The sequence below is a fragment of the Corvus brachyrhynchos genome, unplaced genomic scaffold, assembly GCF_000691975.1.
Source record: "Corvus brachyrhynchos isolate BGI_N302 unplaced genomic scaffold, ASM69197v1 scaffold17, whole genome shotgun sequence".
Classification (NCBI taxonomy): domain Eukaryota; kingdom Metazoa; phylum Chordata; class Aves; order Passeriformes; family Corvidae; genus Corvus; species Corvus brachyrhynchos.
In genome coordinates this window covers 2,994,769-3,013,972 of record NW_008240046.1, presented here as the reverse complement: position 1 = coordinate 3,013,972, position 19,204 = coordinate 2,994,769, and the positions used below count along the sequence as shown (strand labels likewise).

General features: G+C 36.0%; 1 protein-coding gene across 7 annotated transcripts in view; it reads right to left on the bottom strand.

Moving 5' to 3' along the window:
* The window catches only part of KLHL5 (kelch like family member 5), a 47,454-nt gene extending 28,665 nt beyond the window's left edge, over positions 1-18,789 (bottom strand). The window contains exons 1-3 of one of the 7 annotated variants that reach the window (XM_017744605.1): positions 7,016-7,290; positions 6,808-6,901; positions 1,191-1,376 (exon numbers count right to left, since the gene is read on the bottom strand). In XM_017744605.1, coding sequence (XP_017600094.1) covers positions 1,191-1,376; positions 6,808-6,901; positions 7,016-7,184 — 449 coding nt within the window. In that variant the 5' untranslated portion in view covers positions 7,185-7,290. Of the gene's footprint in view, positions 1-1,190; positions 1,377-6,807; positions 7,486-18,659 lie in introns of those variants that run through there. The other 6 variants (XM_017744606.1, XM_017744607.1, XM_017744608.1 and 3 more) reach the window with 6 other exon arrangements.
* Positions 18,790-19,204: the final 415 nt, after the last annotated feature.

Here is a 19,204-nt window from a genome sequence, read left to right as displayed (position 1 = left end):
AAATATGTATTGCAAAGGGGTTACCTTGGCTACATAAGGAAGTAAAATGATTTCCTTATTATAATCACTGTTTTTTCCTGTTTACACCACTCCAAAGTTTTTTGACCCTAAATTACTTGAGCACGTGCCCACTAGGGGTGTGTGTATTCCCTGTTTTCATCTGATTCATTACTTTCACAGGGATGAAACAGTTCAGTGACTAATTTGAACATTTCATAAAATGAAGTCTCTGAGAGTAAGAACAAGTTGTGGTTTAAATGCCTCCCTGATCGTCAAGTCAGTTCCCATCCCCATGCTGTCATTCCCTCACCTGAGTCAGCACAACAGTGTGGATAATATCCGAATAAAAGCAGAAATCTGGCTTTTTAAGGAAAGTACCAACTCCAAACCAGCAACCTCTTCCTGTCTTTTTATTACTATTACAATATTGAGCTGTAGTTTCACTGTGGGAGTAGGAATGAGCAATGGAAAACAAGAATGCTTTAGGATGCTATTTCTGTTGTCGACCTCAACTTAGGAAACCACAGCTTAACTGTACCTAGGTTCCTATTCAAACTACAAATTCTGTGCATTAAATACTGTAATGTGTTTCAGTTACACGTGCCTGTGTTTTGCAATCTTTGGTAGTTTCCTAGCTTTTAAGTAGCATGCGTATGATCTGTTAATTACACAGATGACAGAGAGGGTAATGTTTGAACTAATTCAGACATCTAATACTGGCAGTGTTCATAAGTCTCCTATCAAAGGACTCTTCTTACTACAGAAGCAAAAAAACTTTTATGTGGACAGAAAATGGTCCTTATTGCTTACTGTGACTCCAATAACATAATTGCTAGTACAAAGAAAAAATTAAATCTAAGAAAAAAATTTACATCATTCTTTGGAAAAGAAACCACTACAACTTAAAATATTCTGGGAGTGTATTTGGGACTTTTGGGGCTTTAATTTTGTTATGCAAATACCATAAGTATACTTGGAAACAAAAAGAACATGAATTTTTTTTGATTCTGTATTGCCTACAACAGACAAATGAACTTACAGTTTCCAAATAAATGTTAAAAAAACATATACATGTTTAAAGTATTTTAAATTGTTAGGATGTTTTGACTTTTTTTAACAAAATGTGGGACACACTTTGAAGGTGCATTAGTAAATAATTATTAAGTTATGTCAAATTATAATAAACTTACCTGTGAGCTGGAATTCTACGATCACCAGCAACTAACACCACATCACATAGCTGGTTGTGTCTAAGATAATTCTCCATCTTTTTAAAAGTTTGTTCAGCATGGTTGAGAGCCTGAAAAAATTCATCTGAGGTACAGGGCTCCATTGTTTGAGAAGATGATAAGGTGTGACTGCTGTTGAAGGTTCTGCTGAAGACAATAACAGAAATCTTAATTCACACAATATTAAGGTGAAGTTTTATCTGCAAAGGATAAAATAAAAATCACATGTGATTTTAAAATTGATATGCACTATTTGTTTTAATATATATTCCCTTGCTATTTTATTTTTCTTCATATTCATAATTTCATTCTCCCTCCAAACATAATCTAGACCCCTGTGAAAAAAGTACGATCATTTCATGTTGTGCACTTCAACTAAGAGACACACAGAGATTGGCCCAGTAATTGTATCTGGAGTGCTGTCAGGTGGTTAAGGAAGAACATCCACCAAGACCTGGCAAACTGAAAAGTAATGGCAGGATGGCTATAAGGAACCCAACCACTCCCTACCACTTATGTTTCACACTTAGCCTAAGGTGGTTAGAACAAAACTCAGCTACTAAAAGCATGTGGGCATGCAGGGGAAAAAAACCACAAAGAAACACATCAATACACCACCACTCCTATTGCACAAAGCCTTTTGCTGAGATCTAGCACAGCAGAAGTCAACAGAAATGAAAAGCAAGAGTGGATGGGAAAAAAATTATTCCCATCCATATACACAAACACAGAAGATTGGGAAAAAACAGGAACAGAGAAAATGTAAAAGGAATGCATGGGCCTAGGAGATAAAGGAAATGAATCCTAATTATATACACTGTGGAAAGCACATTTTCTTGCTCACAGTTCTTTAACTGACTACTACTTAGTTTTCAAGAATGCAGGCAACTTATAAAATACTCTGGATCTACCATAACATTTGGAAGGATGTAATTTCACAAGATCTGCATCCAGACCCCTGCTTCCACAAAGAAGTCATGAACTGAGGCAGCATGCTTGGGGCTAAATTCACCATGAAACCTATCACACTCCTTAGCGCAGGATACTCATTAAAAGACAGAGCTCTTCAAAACTAAAATCTAAATTTCCAACAGAAGATTTTCTGTAGAGAGGAATGTTGTGATTTGGTCTTGGGTTTTGTGGTATGTTTTGGTTTGGGTTTTTTTTCTGCATGTAGCCAGGTAGCTAAAAAAGTCAAGAAGTTTGGTACCTAATTCAGAGCTAAATCTAATAATGGATCAGAAATGAGATACCTGCCTACTGAGTTCCCTTGGGGGACTTTATGTTAAGTGTTCTCGCTGAAGCTGTGGTTAGTAATCTATTTATGTGTCAACTTCTTCCCTGCTCCCCATAGCCCACGAGTCACTTCTGCTCCACCACCGGCCCTCTAACAGGCTGGAACAAGTATTCTTTGTGGCCATTTTGGAAACTGAATCATGGGCTCATACAAAGATGTAACCATGTAACCACAGACAACATGATATTGGACAACTGGGTGGCATTCTCAAGGGAATGAGCAAGAAGTACTCAGTGAAAGCGACTCTTTAACCAGCAGCCCTGAAAAACAAAAACAGAAGCGGAAAGAGTAGGTCGCTGGTCAACACACAAATACTTAGGAAATTATTCTGTATTTCCATATCACAATTTAGCACATTCTCAATTGTGTTAATACATGTTGTGGACTTTTTTTGTTGGTTTGGTTGTTTGCTAGAACTGTATTTTAACCCATATTCCTCAAAGTAACTCTAATAATAGTAATTTTAAAAAATCACATGCTATCAGGATTTTATTTACATTACAACCTCACAAAGTGTTTTGCAGATAACAAAGAAGAAGAAACAACAAAGGAAAAAGCTTTCTAAGTCAGCACCTGCTGGATCACAACCTCACTGGAGGTTGCCAGCCGTAAATCTGCCCATGTGTACGTTCCACACAGAATTCATTCATCACTCTCGTTCAATAAGGAAGAATAATTGCAGTGGTATCTGTTTTCCAGTACCCACAATAAAGCACAGGACACAACAGAGTCAAGCCTAGTTCTCCCCCTCATCTAAAGACATTCAATCCCATACCTGTCCTTTAGCTAGTAACTTACAAACCATTTTCCATAATGAAGGAACAGGAGAAGGAAAGAAAGACTGAGGTTCAGTGATCTATAAAGAGAACATGAAAGCGACAGTCCAATAGTTCCGGTATTCGCAGGAAAAAAAAAAAAGGAAAAAAAAAGGAAAAAATAATGCTTCAAAAGCTATTTGTGCCTGTTACCCTGTGACTGGATATGAAAAATTTAAATGCCCCTCCTTCCACAAACTGTTTTACGAATCTTTTTCCAGTTCCATTTGCCACAGCCATGACAGCCTGGGAGAATTCCTAAAGAACTTACATCCTCAAAGGTCAGTGAGTCTGAGGTGAAAGAAAAGACATATCAAAGGATTCTGTAGCTCAAAAACTCAGGATGGGGAGGCAGACTTAGATTGGAAGTTACAACATATTAACTCCAAGACTTATCATACAGAGCAATACTGCAGAGTTGCCATCACCTGGTACATTCAGACCTTGTCTTTAAGTAATTACAGACATTTTACTAAACTGCTCAAGGTCAGCACACAGCTGATGAATTCTAGAATCCTGCTCTTATTTAATGTTCAAATATAAATATACATTTTATATTATATTACAATACATTTCCCTACTTCAATCTACAGTAAAGTAATTCCAGTATTTTAATGCATGCCTGGATGAAATGAACCAGATACAACATTCTGCACACTAGGTATGCTCTAGGTATTTTTAGCTTTATCTCCACCATGCCTTCAAGGTCTGTAGATTGCTGCTAAGGCACCACAAAAAATGTTAAGAAAACCAAATCTAATGCTAATAAGCTTATACTTTCTATACAAGAGTCTGCACAGTTGATGGAGAATTCTTAAAAGTGTTCAAATCCAAAAGGATGATCATTGCCTCAGGGATGCAGGAGAGTTAACAAACAGCAGCAACAGAGGAAATCTAGGAGATGAAAATCTGCAGAAGAATTCAAAACTTGCTGTCCCAGTAAACAACCATTCGAGCTAATGCTGCTTACAAATGACACATAGGAGTATGATGTGAACAGTATTACAGCTGACTAGCTCTGACTCCTGAATCTGAATGGTCTGTCTGCATCTCAGACGCCACCTTAGTCAAAGATCTGGTAATTAACTTGGAATTGAGCGCTATACTAACACCAAATTAATTTGACAGCAGCTCTCCTCTAAATGAATCACATAATGATCTAAATGATGTCATAGTGACAAAGACCTGATCTAAATGCTTTTCTACTAGTGCTACATGACAAGGCAAAGAGGAAGGACTGATACAAACCAAGCAGCGGAGCTGCTTCTGTTACTTCATGTTTTTAGGGTTTGTAACTGTGCAGTAAGTTACAGAGGAGCACAGCAGAAAGGTAACTCTGTCACTTCTACAAAAGGTTTTTTAAAGGACATTTTCATGCACACAGTTTATTTGCAAAGGAAGTAAGAGTTTTCATCATGGGAAAAAAAGCCCTTTGAAAACTACATGGATGAAAGTGATGGTATGGGTTTTTTTCCTCGAGTCAACATATAAGAAGCCATATTTTAGACTACCAAGAAAAACCATTTAATTAAGTTCTTAATATCAGAAAAACTCCAGGTGTTAGGCAGAATTATGTAGTCTGTCCAAGAGCTTATACATTTTTAACAAAGAAAGTGAACAAAACATGGATTAAGTACAGTCTCCCCATAAGACAGAGATACAGATAACAACACAAAGCAAGTCCCTACGTTACCATTAGTTACATATTAAATTGTACTGACACTGAACTCAAAATTTATCTAAATTATTTCTTTTAAAGCATGTAAGTAAGCTTTAGCATGATTTAGAAGACAGTAACAGAAATACAAAAACCTCTAGATGCTATACATGATTAAGCACATAATTGAAAAGATACTTCCAATTTATTCAAATCCTTTGTGCATTTTCTCTAGTATACAACTGTCTGCAAAAAAACCAAGACTTTTTACAACCTCCTAAATAAATATCTGCAGTTCTCCAATTCTACAAAGTAACAAATTGGTTTTGCCATATGCACACTATTCTCTTAAAATTAAGACCAAATTTGTAGTATTTTCAATCTACATTTTTATCTTTTTAAATGACATGTTTTTTCCTATAATGATTACCTTGCTATGAAGAGAATATCCTAACTGGGGTAATGCTGTACATAAAAGTTTCCCATCACAAGTATATGTTGCAGAAATGGAAGGTTATGTTATACCTGTATCATATCCAGTGACACAGCTACTTAAAAATTCACATCTGAATGTCATTTAAAACAGGATCTCTTCAGAGGTATGCTACTTACAGCTACATAGTTGTTGCAGCACAGTAAGACTGCTGTTATGATGCAGCAGTATGTAGGATTTCCTTTCCCAGTAATTCTAGTATTTTGACATGTGGTGATAAAAGCAAATATGCTGTGTTCATTTCTAAGCAATTTTACTCTCCTTCCTTTCCTTGAATTTTTCAAGGTCATATATACAATAAACAGTATTTATATTATGGACTATTTTGCCTTTCCACTAAATTGATTCTTGTCCTAAGGAATGAAAAACACTAAACTGCTATAAGTAGATTGATCTGTCCTTAATAGCGCTTATTAAACACTGTACCCTTTTAAGTAGACACATTTTCTGAAATGCCACATCAGTGCAAAGCTATCTTAAAAGCAAGAAAGGAAACATCATAAAATTTTCTGAAATGGTAAGGTATTATGGACTACATGAACTACAAAACAGGAAAAATACTTTTAGTGAAGAATGACTGACTTATGCAGTAAATGAAATAAAAGAATTAAACTGGTATTTCACAAGAAAGGGTATTAACTTGCCTAATTTACAACAACTGGTAAACAATTTTCACTCAAGAACAAATTTTACAGTTTCATCTTTAGGAGCAATGTGTAAGAAAAGAACACCAAAACATCTTTACAGTCGCAATAAAACCATTCTTTCTTTTTATGCTAGGTACACAGTTTAAGACAACCAAATGGGTTACTGCAATCACTTTAAAGCAAAAAACTGATTGACTTTCAACAGATATAATTTTTTCTTTGATTTATAGTGTATTTTTTACAGTTCATTCTCCGTCTTCTATAGACACACATGGAAACATGAGGTCAGAATCAGAAGCAGCTTACATTTTCATAAATTTCTCCTAACTGAAATAACTAAACAATCAGTATCATTTCAAAATAATGTAGAAAGCATCCTGTAACATTACCATGTAATGGGCAGTACCTTGTTCATAGCAGCATGTACTTGTACACTGTTTAAAACACAAGTGCATCCATGTTTGAGCTTTGTTTATCCCCACTGACTGGCTTTTAAAAAAGGTCCTAGTAAACACACAGAACCTGATTATAATTTTCTGTTTCTGATGTACAATAGCTGCTAGGTTTCTGAAACATTTTAGTCTAGAATAAAGGCTAGCCCATATATGCATGCTAACTAGAAACATGAAATGAAAACACGTTTCTCACAATAGGAAAGTAATAATTAACCTGCACGAGCTGCTGTCCGATTCATTTTCTTCTTCACTTGCTCTATCATCTGTTTCTTGTCTGTCAAGCCAACATGCACCTCCACAGTCTTCTGCTGAGAATTCAAATACAGGGATTTCTGAGGTGGATGCCATTGGCCAAAGAGGTGAATTCTGGAAATCCTGTTGGCTGGACCTTCTGTAACCAACTGATGTTAAAGGTAAGTTACCTGATTCTAAAAACTTTGTGCTGCCAGTTGTTACATTTTGTCCTCTATTCCAGAAGTCCTCCTGATGGTTTTCAATTGCAGAGTTAGGGGCTGATGCCTGATGACCAAACCACCTCCATCTGATTTTTAAAATCTGCTTCACGTCAAACTCTTTACGAGAACCAGACATTCTTAGTGAAAGCCAGCGATCGTCTAGGCAACAGGGTAAGAAGCAGCACACATAAAAGAAGAATTGTGCACCCAACCAAGACAAGAGAAACACATGCTCTGCCTGTCTATGGCAAGCAGATTTTCTACAGAAGGAGGGGAAAAAGCATTGCAATCACACAAAAAAGGCTTCTTTAACGGTATGCCATTTGAATATAAACAAAAGGCAACAGACAGTGAAAAACGCTGAGATAAAAGAGGAGGTGAAACAATCACCTCCATCAGGAAGAATGCTAATCACTTCACCCTAAAAGCTCCAAGGCTGTTTCTGTTGCTGCCTCTGACCATTAGGTTTCAAAAACACCAAACAATATTCATTAAAGCCCTTTCAAGAGCTAAATACCACCCCCTTTTCTTAAACCACAAATGACAGCAAAGCAATTCCTATACTGCATCTTACAATCTGTTTCTTATTCTGTTAACTCTTGCTACTACAGAGGGGAAAAAACTGCAAAAATCAAATTAAATCCTTTCTACACTCCTAAAAAATAAATTTACAGAGAAGACTTAAAACCAACCCAAAGATAACTGATTACGCTGGGGAGAACTGTAAATAATTCTTGTTCCCATTATAGGACATGCACTAACTTAAAAAGGACAGGAACAACCTCGGAAGGCTCAAGGGACTAGAAGTGGAGGCTATAAAGCCTTTCATCTTGATGTGCTTTGATTCAAATCTAGGTCTTCAGTAACTGAAAATTTCTATCTGAAATGATCTAATGGTTCCATTCACTTACACATCACTAAAACAGAAAGCAAGAAAAAGCCAAATGGTCACTGCAAGACACCAGATAAACCCTTGCAAAATAAACAACATAAGACAACTGCTCAAAAGGCTTCTTTCTAATCATATACTATCAGCTGTTCCACATCACCTTAGAAGTACTGTGATGAACAGTGAAAAAGAGAGATGCATACTTTTGAGACAGAACTCCCTCTAGGATTGGTAATTTACACAACATCTTAAAATATCCAGCAAAAATTTTTGCTCAAAAGAGGAATAGGAAGCCAAAAGCACAAAATATATTATGACCAATTTACAGCTCCCATGAGAACCAGCCTATTTCCTCTATGACATAGGAAGCTAGTTAGGTATAAAATGCTGAGATTAATTTCAGTCACATGCAAATTGTAATAACAATTTTAGAACAACAAAGCGGCACTGGATTTTATCAGTTCTCAATATAGGGATCTGTGTTTTCAAACTTTACAGTTCAGTTACTCTGTTCAACTCTCCAGGATACATATGCAACAAATTTACAGGAAGTGCTTCTTTACTATCCTACAGTTTTCATCAAAAGTGAAAGCCACTATCTCTCAGATGAACATGATGAACTCCAAAATATGGAACCATGTAATTAGGATACCTGCAGCACTCTTTAAAACAGGCTATATGCAGAGTCCATACAAAAACTTAAACAGTGCCAAATTTTCCCACCCCAAACCCAAACACTGTTTCAAACTCAGTGCCAGGAGAGTATCATGCTATTTTCTGAGGAAATACAACGCTGAAAGTGCTAGTTTTAACCTGAAAAGCTCACCCATCGTCGCCCAGAGTACATTTATTTATCTAAGTGCTTCTCACAAAGGCTAGCAAAAGCTAATTTCTACAGAAACTGCATTCCAGCTGTTCCCTCAAAGATACATTTCAGAGTGTGTACCTTGCTGGCATCATGGCCTACCAGAAGCCAAATACCGAGACCTTTGCAGCATTTCCAGAAAACAGCTGAAGGTACTTTGGATGCAAGATGATTAAGTAGGTAAATCTATAAAGCTCTTACCATCTTTCCTGGGGATTTAATTTAGACACAGAGAGACAGGGAAATATTTAGGAAAGGATTAATGATTTAATATATTAGCATTAAAATTATATGGATGTTTAACCAAAATGATATGACATGCAGACCCTACTCATCTTCTACACATACAGCTAATTATTAAACACTTAACTGTAGTGTTCAAATACCATCATTTGTGTAACTGCAAGTTGAGTGAAACCGGAGTAAGGCTTAAGTAGTAAAACAAAATGGCATCCTTTTATTCATCCTCTCCTCCAGTTTTGTATTGGAGCCAGGTGTTCATCGAGGGTGAAGAAGTAGGACAAGCAATCGGTGTATTTGTTAACATTCATCAAACCAGTAATATTTTAATCATCCATTTAACTATAAAAAGTAAGCTTTAAGTACCTTTATTTCTGCTGGTATGGTAAACCCATTATACATAAGGAGTGACCTGCATTCTCATTCTTGTATAACAGACTGATTTAAAATTCAAGCTGTCCCAGTACAAGTCTACTAAGACAGCAGCAGATTTGCCGATTCTAGTGCTTTTTCAGCATTTTTCGTTGATTTACTGGCAAATACAGCCCAATTACTGCTTTTCTTTGGCTGCAAAGCTATGGGCTCAAACAGAGATTAGAAAACAAAATGTGCTGTAGTTTTAACAGACCAACCACAAAAGTGTTTTCTATTCTCTTTCATTTTTCTAGATTAAAGAAACTCCTCTACACACTCTCAAAATTACAGTTCTAAGAGTGACTGCATAAATATCCAAAATATTTCTCTATTTCATAGGAACATTTGTACTACAGATGACAAGATAAGACAAGTGCCAGTTAATTCTTCAGTTGAAATTGACAGTATTCCTCAGAAATAATTGAGGGCCTCTTCTTCTGGACAATCTTTGTTACTATGAATAATGTGACATCTTTTATCAGATCCCCAGCCAGGAGTTAACAGACTTTTGAGGAGATCTCAAATAATGGACTGTTAGGACTTCCACTCACTAGGATCACCCAAACCTCATCTTCGACATCTCATCTGGTGGTTGGTGCTCACAAATCCAAATGCCCACCCTCCATGGCCTCCCATCACACATCTTTCTAATGCACTAACACATTTCTAAGAAACCTGCTAAAACCCATCTTAGTCAAGCACACTATACACAGACTTGGCAAGGATTCTGAAATATTTTTTCATCTACTAAGGCAAAAGTTTGCATTTATTGAGAAAACAACAGTGCTTATATCCATTTTTTCTGACCTTGGGCACTGCAGCAGTTTCTATTTTGTGGTGAATCAAAATAACATTTCAAATATAAGTACACTGTCACCTTTGAGAACACAATTCTGTTTAGATTAATGAAGTTGTGTCAGCTTACTGTGAAAAAAATTTTGAGAACTCTGATTTTTAATTGAACAGATTGATATTCCTTCAAGAGGAATACCTGAACATTTAAGCACATAAATTCTCTCACATGAAGAGCTTCACAAAGCTATAAATCCCTGCAGTTAGCAGTGAGGGACAGTTTCCCAGATTCTGGGTTGTGAACAAAAAGAAACATCTAAACAAATGCTGTATGTTAAATCTGCAACTGTGTAAATAGGAACACCAAGAACATAGCATGACCGCTTTAGAAATTGCTCTTTTAAAAATCTTCAGTTTATTTGCACAGAGATAAAAAACCTTTCTTTTTTACTAACCAAAAAATTTACTACACTGACATTCTCTGATATTATATACTTTTATTCATATGAGTGTTAAAGGAAGATTGCAATCCAGCACAACTAGTTAAAATTTAAACAATTATAGTCCTAAGATATTTCTACAGTATATTTTGAGGGAACGTGTACTTTATATTTAGAGTGTATCACTGGGAAATACGGAAATATTATTATTTAAATAATAAGGCTGAGTGCTTTTGTTCATTATGATTTTTCCTTTTTCTTGCCAAAGGAAATTAATCAAGTTTTCAAATAAACAAACATGTTTATAGAATACTTTTTTAAGATTTAAATCTCACACTACTTTTCATGGTAACATTTTTCCTGTCACTACTATGATTTGGCTCCAAAATCTTTCACTACTCAACTTCAAGGCAATTCAGACAGAATATTTTCAGGGTATTTAGTATGTCAAATGAATTTTAAAAGGGGCCATAAAAGCTCAGCTAGTCCTGAGAAGATATTAATGATCCTTTTAAGTGCCAATTACGAATGTAAATGTCAAAATAATTACATAAAGTCTTTGTTGTGACTGCAAGAGTTGTTTTTCTCTTGAACAAATACTGCTTAACAAAAGCATTAAATATAAAAAGATAAATTTTAGATCTAAGGAGATGCATTAAGATGTGAAAAAGTAATACTGTCAATGTTTAGTGATTTAGTTTAATGTTTTAGATGTGTATTTGAAAATATAAGAAAGGTTCCCTGGCGATAAGATGTTCATCAATTAATCAAATACATACTAACAGCATTAAAAGGCATTCAAAATTTAACACTTTTTAAAATGGGATTTCCAAACTTTAAAATACTAATTTGAGGCATTAAAATAACTGCTCAAAAAAAACTGCTATAGACAAACTTCAAACAGCAATTCTGCTTATAATTACACTTATGTTAGAAGGTTTAAATATTCACTTTCTTTTTTCTTCCCTATTCCTGTGTTCCAGACCCAAAGTTACAGAAATGGGTCAACAAGGACTTCAGGAAGATTGCTATATTAATGCTTCATTATTCTATAAAACAATAATCGCTTCCTATCCCAAAGTTTTATATAAATGCAAACACTTCTTGTTCATGGTTATGTGAAAAGTGCCTTACATCAGCAGCTACAGCACAGTTCATCCTGGAGAAAGAGATGAAAACATCCTACAGCTACTGACTTTATGTATTTAGATTGATTGTTCTGACTGGCAGAAGTAAGCTGTAGCCAAATTACTGGTACTTCATTGCAACTTTCTGCCACTTTGCATTGTACATTTCCCTTGAAACACCGACTTTGGAGCAGTCAGCTTAACAATGGCATGAAAAGACCTGTACAGAACAACAGCCTGGTTTGCTGTTTATTTTATTCAGCCAAGGCAGGGGGGGGAACAAGAGAGATTTCACATGTAATACAAGACTACACTGTCACATCCAAGCTCAAATATCATACTGGTTCACACACAACAGGAGTTGTGATCCACGACATTTATATTTCTTTAAGATTAAAACATTAACATTGCTTTATTCAATTAATACCGAAGCATTATCAGGGGCTGCACCATCTACAGGTAAAGCCATAGCATAGAGCTATTCCTAAGTAAACAGCACAGTAAGCTTACTCACTCTTAAAAAATTTGCAGTCCAAGTCCACCAGGTCAGATGTGGTTTTTAAGTTAAAACTTACTTATAATACAAAATGGACAATACTGTGAAGGGCCAGTCTCTCAAAACACAGAACCAGTTTTCTGTACCAAAGGGGTCAAGCAGCAACACACAAGGAGAAGATAAGCAAAACATTCCCAGTTCATACACTCCAGGAATACTGGTAGCACCAATTCGAATAGAAACAAGGTAGAGACAGTACTCTGAGAGAGTAGTAGTGCAGCACAAATCATCTCCTTTAGAAATGTCACTGTTAAGGAAGATACTTTCAAACCAGTTTAGGAAGGTATTGCCTAATAAAGTTACAAAGGACCATAGAGGATAGATTGAAAGATTGAGGCAAATCAAAACAAAATAACAAGGAGATAGTTTCCTTTTGTAGGCAAATCTGCTGGCAAACTAAAGACAATATTTTAACATTTTTCCAAGACAGCAGCAGTTTTATTTCACCATGAAGTATTCAGATTTCCTCAAAAACTCACAGAAAAATGGATAAAGGACAACACTACCAACATTGTCAACAGCAGAGTGGATGTTTATTTGGTAAAAAATGACAAATATTCACAGTTCTACATTAGGCACCATATAATAATCCAACAGGTTATGGCACATTAAAAAAACAGTGAAGAAGCAGATTTGCAAGTGATTAGGTAATGCAACATAGTGCTCCATACCAGACTACACAAACTTCTAAGAGAAAGACATAGAGGTCTATGGCCGAAAAGTTTACACCGTATTTAAATGTCAAGCTATGCAATGCCACAGCTACTGAAGCAAAGCATTTCAAGACAGAGACTTGAGCATTCTAAATGAATCATTTAATACCAAAAGACACCTCAAGAAACTAATTTCTCTTAGTGAGGACTTCTGTTTAGTTAACAGCTTCAGTTAAGCCCACCCCCAGCTGAAACTTTAGGTTGCCTAAGAGATAATATCATATCTTATTACGTATTTATAAAACAAATGGTGTGATCTCATCTGGAATTCCTTGTGTGCAATTGATCATTGCAACTCAAAAGCAGGACTGCAGAAAACAGGGTTCACAGAAAGGCAACACACATGATCAAAGCATAAAACCAACAATCATCACACTAAAAGGCAGAATGCTTATAAGAATCATATCAAAGTTTATAAGTATCAAGATGAATGTTTATAAGAATCGTAATGTCTCATAAATATGAAAAACAACTTTTATTTTAAGAATCAATACTGTACTTATGACATTTTAAGAACCCAATTGTGCATAACATTGCAGATGTCAAACAGAACTTCTCATAAAAGTCCTTCCAAATAAAGATTTCTACCACCATTCGCCCACCTGGAGATGAATCTCAGAAGGGACATCATAAGTAACATGAAGGACTTGTGTAGGTACACAGATAACAAAACAAAGTCTAGGGCAAACATGGGCCTGCTGCTGAATGGGGCAGGGCCCTGGGGACATGGGATATGGAAAAGGCTGAGGTACTGAATGCCCTCTGTCTTTACGAGCAATACCAACCTTCAGAACTTGATGAAGTCCATCAAAGGGAAGTGTAAAATCCTGCACCTGGGAAGGAACAACCCCACACTGTGGGCCACATAGCAGGAAAGCAACTTGCAGGAAAGGACCTCGTGGTCACCAAGTTGCACATGAACCAGTAGTCTGCCCTTGCAACAAAGAAGGCTAATGGCACCCTGGCCTGCATTAGGAGTGCTGCCAGCAAGTCAGGGTAGTGATCCTGCCACTCTACTCAGCAGTATGAGAGAGATAAGGCCATACTGGAGAGGGAGTGCAAAGAAGGTCCATTAAAATGATGAAGGGCCTGGAGCATTTCTGTCTGATGAAAGTCTGAGAGAGCTGGGACTGTTTAGCCTAGAGAAGACTCAGGGGGTCTCATAAATATGAATAACTGAAAGGAAATTTCAAAGAAAATGGAGCGAAGGCTCTTTCAGGGATGTCCAGTGACAGGACAAGAGTCAATAGGCAACAACTAAAACACAACATCTAAACATGAGGAAAAATTTTTTCACTGTGAGGATGACTGACTACATGCTGCCCAGAGAGGTTACACCCTTAGAGATACTCAAAAGCTGTCTGGACGTGGTCCTGGGCAAGCTACTTGAGGAGGGAATACAATGTGTTGTATTACTTGCTTTTATTACAAGCATTGTAACTTGATGATAGATTTTTCGTGTTACAATAAGCTTCACAAAGTAGTAAAAGCAAGATGATTAAACTGGAGATGTTAACTAACGGCTTCCATTGATTTTCTAGTGATTTGGCTCAAGGAAGTATTATCAGGAAAAAAAATGCAGAACAAGTCACAATATATTTAACTACTCTCTTCACTCTAAAACAAAACTAGTCCTCTGCCTGGATCAATGTTGCTTAAAATAGTATGTATCTGAGGCACATAAGGAAAAATATATTTTAATATACTATTAAATCTCAGGTTAAGCTATGCATCAAGTCACCATGTATTCCTAACCACAATCAGAAAACTGGTTTCTTAGGTTCTTTATTCTGTCTCCAGAGTTTCACGTGAAAGTAATCTCAGATTCCCCACTACAATTTATTTTACGAGCTCTTCTGACAGTAACTACAATTCTTCTCCATGTTTCATCTCACGTAGTCTCCCTTATCTCACAGGCATGCACATCCCTCCCTACCAAGTACCAGAACAGGCAGGACAAGCAAATTCTTTGCCACATTCAGACCGAGAACAGGCTCATCAGCTGGCAGGTCAAATAGTACTACTTAGTAGCCTTCCCCACCTACCTGTATTTTCAAAAACTTTCAGGAATTTAAACATAACAAGGGTTCTGTTCTATCAGAGTTTGACTGAAATTGGCAAGTAGACAGAAATGTTACTAGGGAAGAACCTACTAAACCACAAGACATAAACCAAACTTGCCTGGGGAACTTACAGACTCACAAGCTGCCTATCCTTTGCTTCTGAGGAAGCCTGGGTGGCTACATATATCGCCCAAGCCCAAGATTTATAAATAATGTAGAACAGAAATCAACACAAAAGCTGGTTGATTGTTCAAACACAGCTCTGAGCTCCTACCTTTCCATGGTTGTGTAAAATTGAAATGAGCTTAAGCATAGAGACAACAATAGCAGAAATCTGACCACCTATTAAAGCTTTAAATCACTGAAGTACTTGCAGAGTTAACTGTTCAGCTATCCTAAACAGCATACTGATCCCATCTTAGTTGCCTTACCCCTGGTTTTAAAGGAATCCTTAAATGTTTCCTGCTCTGCACAGAGAGCAAGAACTGGACACCAGCAATATAAATAAAGTACTAGAAAGAACACAGGATATTGTTGGCACTCCCAGGGGCATGAGGTCTATTACTGTAGTAACATGCTCAAAAAAGGGAAAAGTCTTGATTCCAGATTGCTAAACTGTCAGAAGGAGAAAGCATAATTGATAAAAAAATTACTTATTTGCTTAGCATGTGTTTTTTTCCATTCTCTGATATCAACTCCGGCCATTTCTTAAGAGAAATACAAAACTATATGTTGTACTACTGCATGTAGATCTCCTCAGATTCAGATGGTCTGCAATCATTTGTCCATCTATCTTCTCTATCATTTCAAAGTTTTAAAAATTCTTTACTTAGCTTTCAGTATTTGTAAAAATTTTTTCATTCATTGAGCTCGTAAGTTTTCAAACAACAATAATGTTTGAATATTCACTGAAACTGTCACTTAACCTGGTTTAAGTACAACTGTTCTTTTATTGAATCATCAGACAATTTCTTATGCAAAGGTGCAACTTAAGTTTGTATTTGTTAATTACAAAAACTATCAGGAAGTGAGAGGAGGTACAAAGTGAAGTTCTATTACTTATCACGTGATCTGCCCACATGTTTATAAACTCATAGACTAATTCTAGTTAATTACTTTTATTTCCTTGAAAAATACTTCAAAGTTTAAAATGCTATGGTGCTTGGTGAAGATCTTGCTAAGCCAAGTTATGATAACATTATGAAATACCTTAGCTACTTAATGCTCTCATTATAGTTTGAATGAAAAAGCTTGTGATTACATTTACATTCAAAAATATAATTTCCCATACTGCATGTAAAAGAGTAAGATTTAAACTTTGATTTCATCTTTGGCAAGGATAAAGTGATCATTTAATATTCAAAAATATTTCTTTTTAGCATATTAGAATACATTTTAGAATATCTACCAGACAAATGCATATGGATAACCAAGGTATAATGCTTCACAGCAAGTGTCAGGCTAATAGCTTATTTGTGCAAAAGTCAACATAAAACATCTACTCTGGTAACAAGTAAGAACTTGCTTGCAAACAATCCAATCATCAAAACCACTAATAAAAATCTTGTCTTCCTATGAACTTCTACATCTTCTCACCACATACACACTGCTTGTAAACTTTTAACTAATTTGCTAATTCGGCCATATGACTATTTGTACTCTTTATTGTTCATGTTAGTAAACTTCTATGGACTTGAGTCTTGTCTTACTCTACACTATAAATATATATCATACAACACAGCCAGGTGCTGTGAATATTTAATCTGTTTTAAGGCTATACTTTAGCCTCATTTTGACAAGTTCTGTTGGTTCTGAGATCAAGGCTACAGTAGGTCCAAGAACGGTGTGAACTTTTTTATTTGTAATGAATAATACTACTTCCACCCAAATCAACTCAAATCTGTTCTAGACAGATCATATCATTATTGTCTCTTACTAAGTTCTTTCCCATAGAGTCAATACAATGTATATTTGCTTTTTTGACAAAAGCATAAGCTAAGGCAGTGAGACAAGTGTATCCACACACATTTTCAAAGAAATTAGGCCAGTACTCACTCTGACTTAAATTTCACTGTTTTACAAAAACATCCTGTACAATTTTATAAACACTTTTCCATTAACTCTGAAAATCTGATGGATACCCTTGGAAGAATCCAAGCTACTACTCAAAAATTTTTCTTTGAACTATATCCTGTGTTATGGAAGACATCAGGATTTTTAATATCGGTTGCACTTAGAATTGCCAGAAGAGGTAATTAATTGGCAAAGTATTCCTCTGAACAGACTGAAATCAATACTCAACTTTACAGAAATTTGTCCTCTGGAAAAACGCCAGCAAAGCCCATAAGATGATTAATAATCAGCAGCCCTGTTTGATAATTAGTCATTCTACCTTGCAGTAAGATGGGAATAAAGATATATCCCATAGCGATCAACCTTTTCAGTTCCTTCTCTTTGGAGTACATTTGGCATTTGTTTCAAGTCCCTTTTAACTTTCATGACCACTGTAGAAAGGGTGCAGGTCAAGCCTACACAAATTCTGACAGTCTGAAGGAGGTTGGCTATTTTGGTAGGTGGAGCTACCACATTTTGAACTACTGCAAAGTAGTGAAAACACAGGATCATAAAGTAATTTCTGAGGAACCTTACCAGTTCTAATAATTTCTAAATCTCGGGAAAGGGTTGATGTCACCTATGGTGGAAGATACCAACACGGATATGGATTCACTGAGGAGGGAAACACTGTGACTTGATCTTAACACGAACAGGGAGAAAGACTATCTCTCTTCTGTATTTGTATCACATGAGTAAATTCTAAAGGAATTTATCAATATTCCCAAAGCAGAGAGATCTCACAGTCAAGAAAGCAGATTTTTTCACTTTAGTAAAACCTAGTATTTCTAAATTAATTGGATTGCTTTTGTCACCCTTAGCACTTTTCAGCAGTATTTTACCTTACAGAGAGTTCAGATAAAGCTAGATTCTTGCATGTATTCATGTTTTCAATATTCTTTTATCCTTTTGCTTTGTACAAATGTCAAAGCTATTCCCCTTGAAAATTACTTTTGCTCAGAACACTCTTACTACTTTCCTGCCAAAAAAAATGAAATAAAGTGAAACCCAGTCAGTATTATTGGAGTAATAAGATTTGATTGTGCATTTGCTGGGCCTTTATTCATAAGAATTTCTATAAAGCAGTATTTTCTCTAACAGATTCAGTATCAATTTTCCTGTTTTTCCTATAATGATTAAAAGATTCAAAGGCTTCTCATGCATTTTGAAAAGATCAAAATTGAACTTTACAGTAATGCTGACAGTGTTCTATAAAGCATGCTTTGATAAAGAGCATCACATAAAAATGGTCCCAACACTACCATGTGATAAGATGTGCTATGTAAGACAAAAAGAAGGATGAAATTTCAGGTGTGAGGAAGACTCTGTACCCCTGTGGGCTAAAATCACATTCCTTGTGGCATAGCTTACTGTTAGAACTGAGTAAATACAATACTTACCTATAACACTGGAATCATCTCCAGTTGTTCAAAGAATCATGTAGTTCCATTTGTCTTCCTCTTTCCAAAAAAACTGAGGTAGCAGAAGAAAATCTAGAGGCAGAAAAACAACAGTACAAACAAGTAAGAACCACCCACTGGAGGGGAGAAAAAAAAGGAATAATCTCAAAAGCAGATTCCCTACTCTGTTCAGATAGGACTGCTTTCAATTTGTGTTGTGATTCCTACACTTGTTGATAGGAAGATGCTAAAAGTGTGTCACTGAACAACTGTCACCTTAGTTCCTTCCACAACTTCAAGTTACATACCCATCAACAAAGACTCACAAAAAAGAGGAGAAATTAATATGAAATGTGAATATGTAAACTCTCAAGAACCACTGGATTACAAAGACAGCATCTCTTGAAAAAAAAACCAAAAACAAACATTAACTTTAGTCCACTGTCACCCTTTTCTTCAATTCCCTTCCCTGAAGGGAAAAGCAGTGAAGAACTGATCTGCCACATGAAGCACTTAAGCTGAACACTGGTGCCAAAGAATAACAC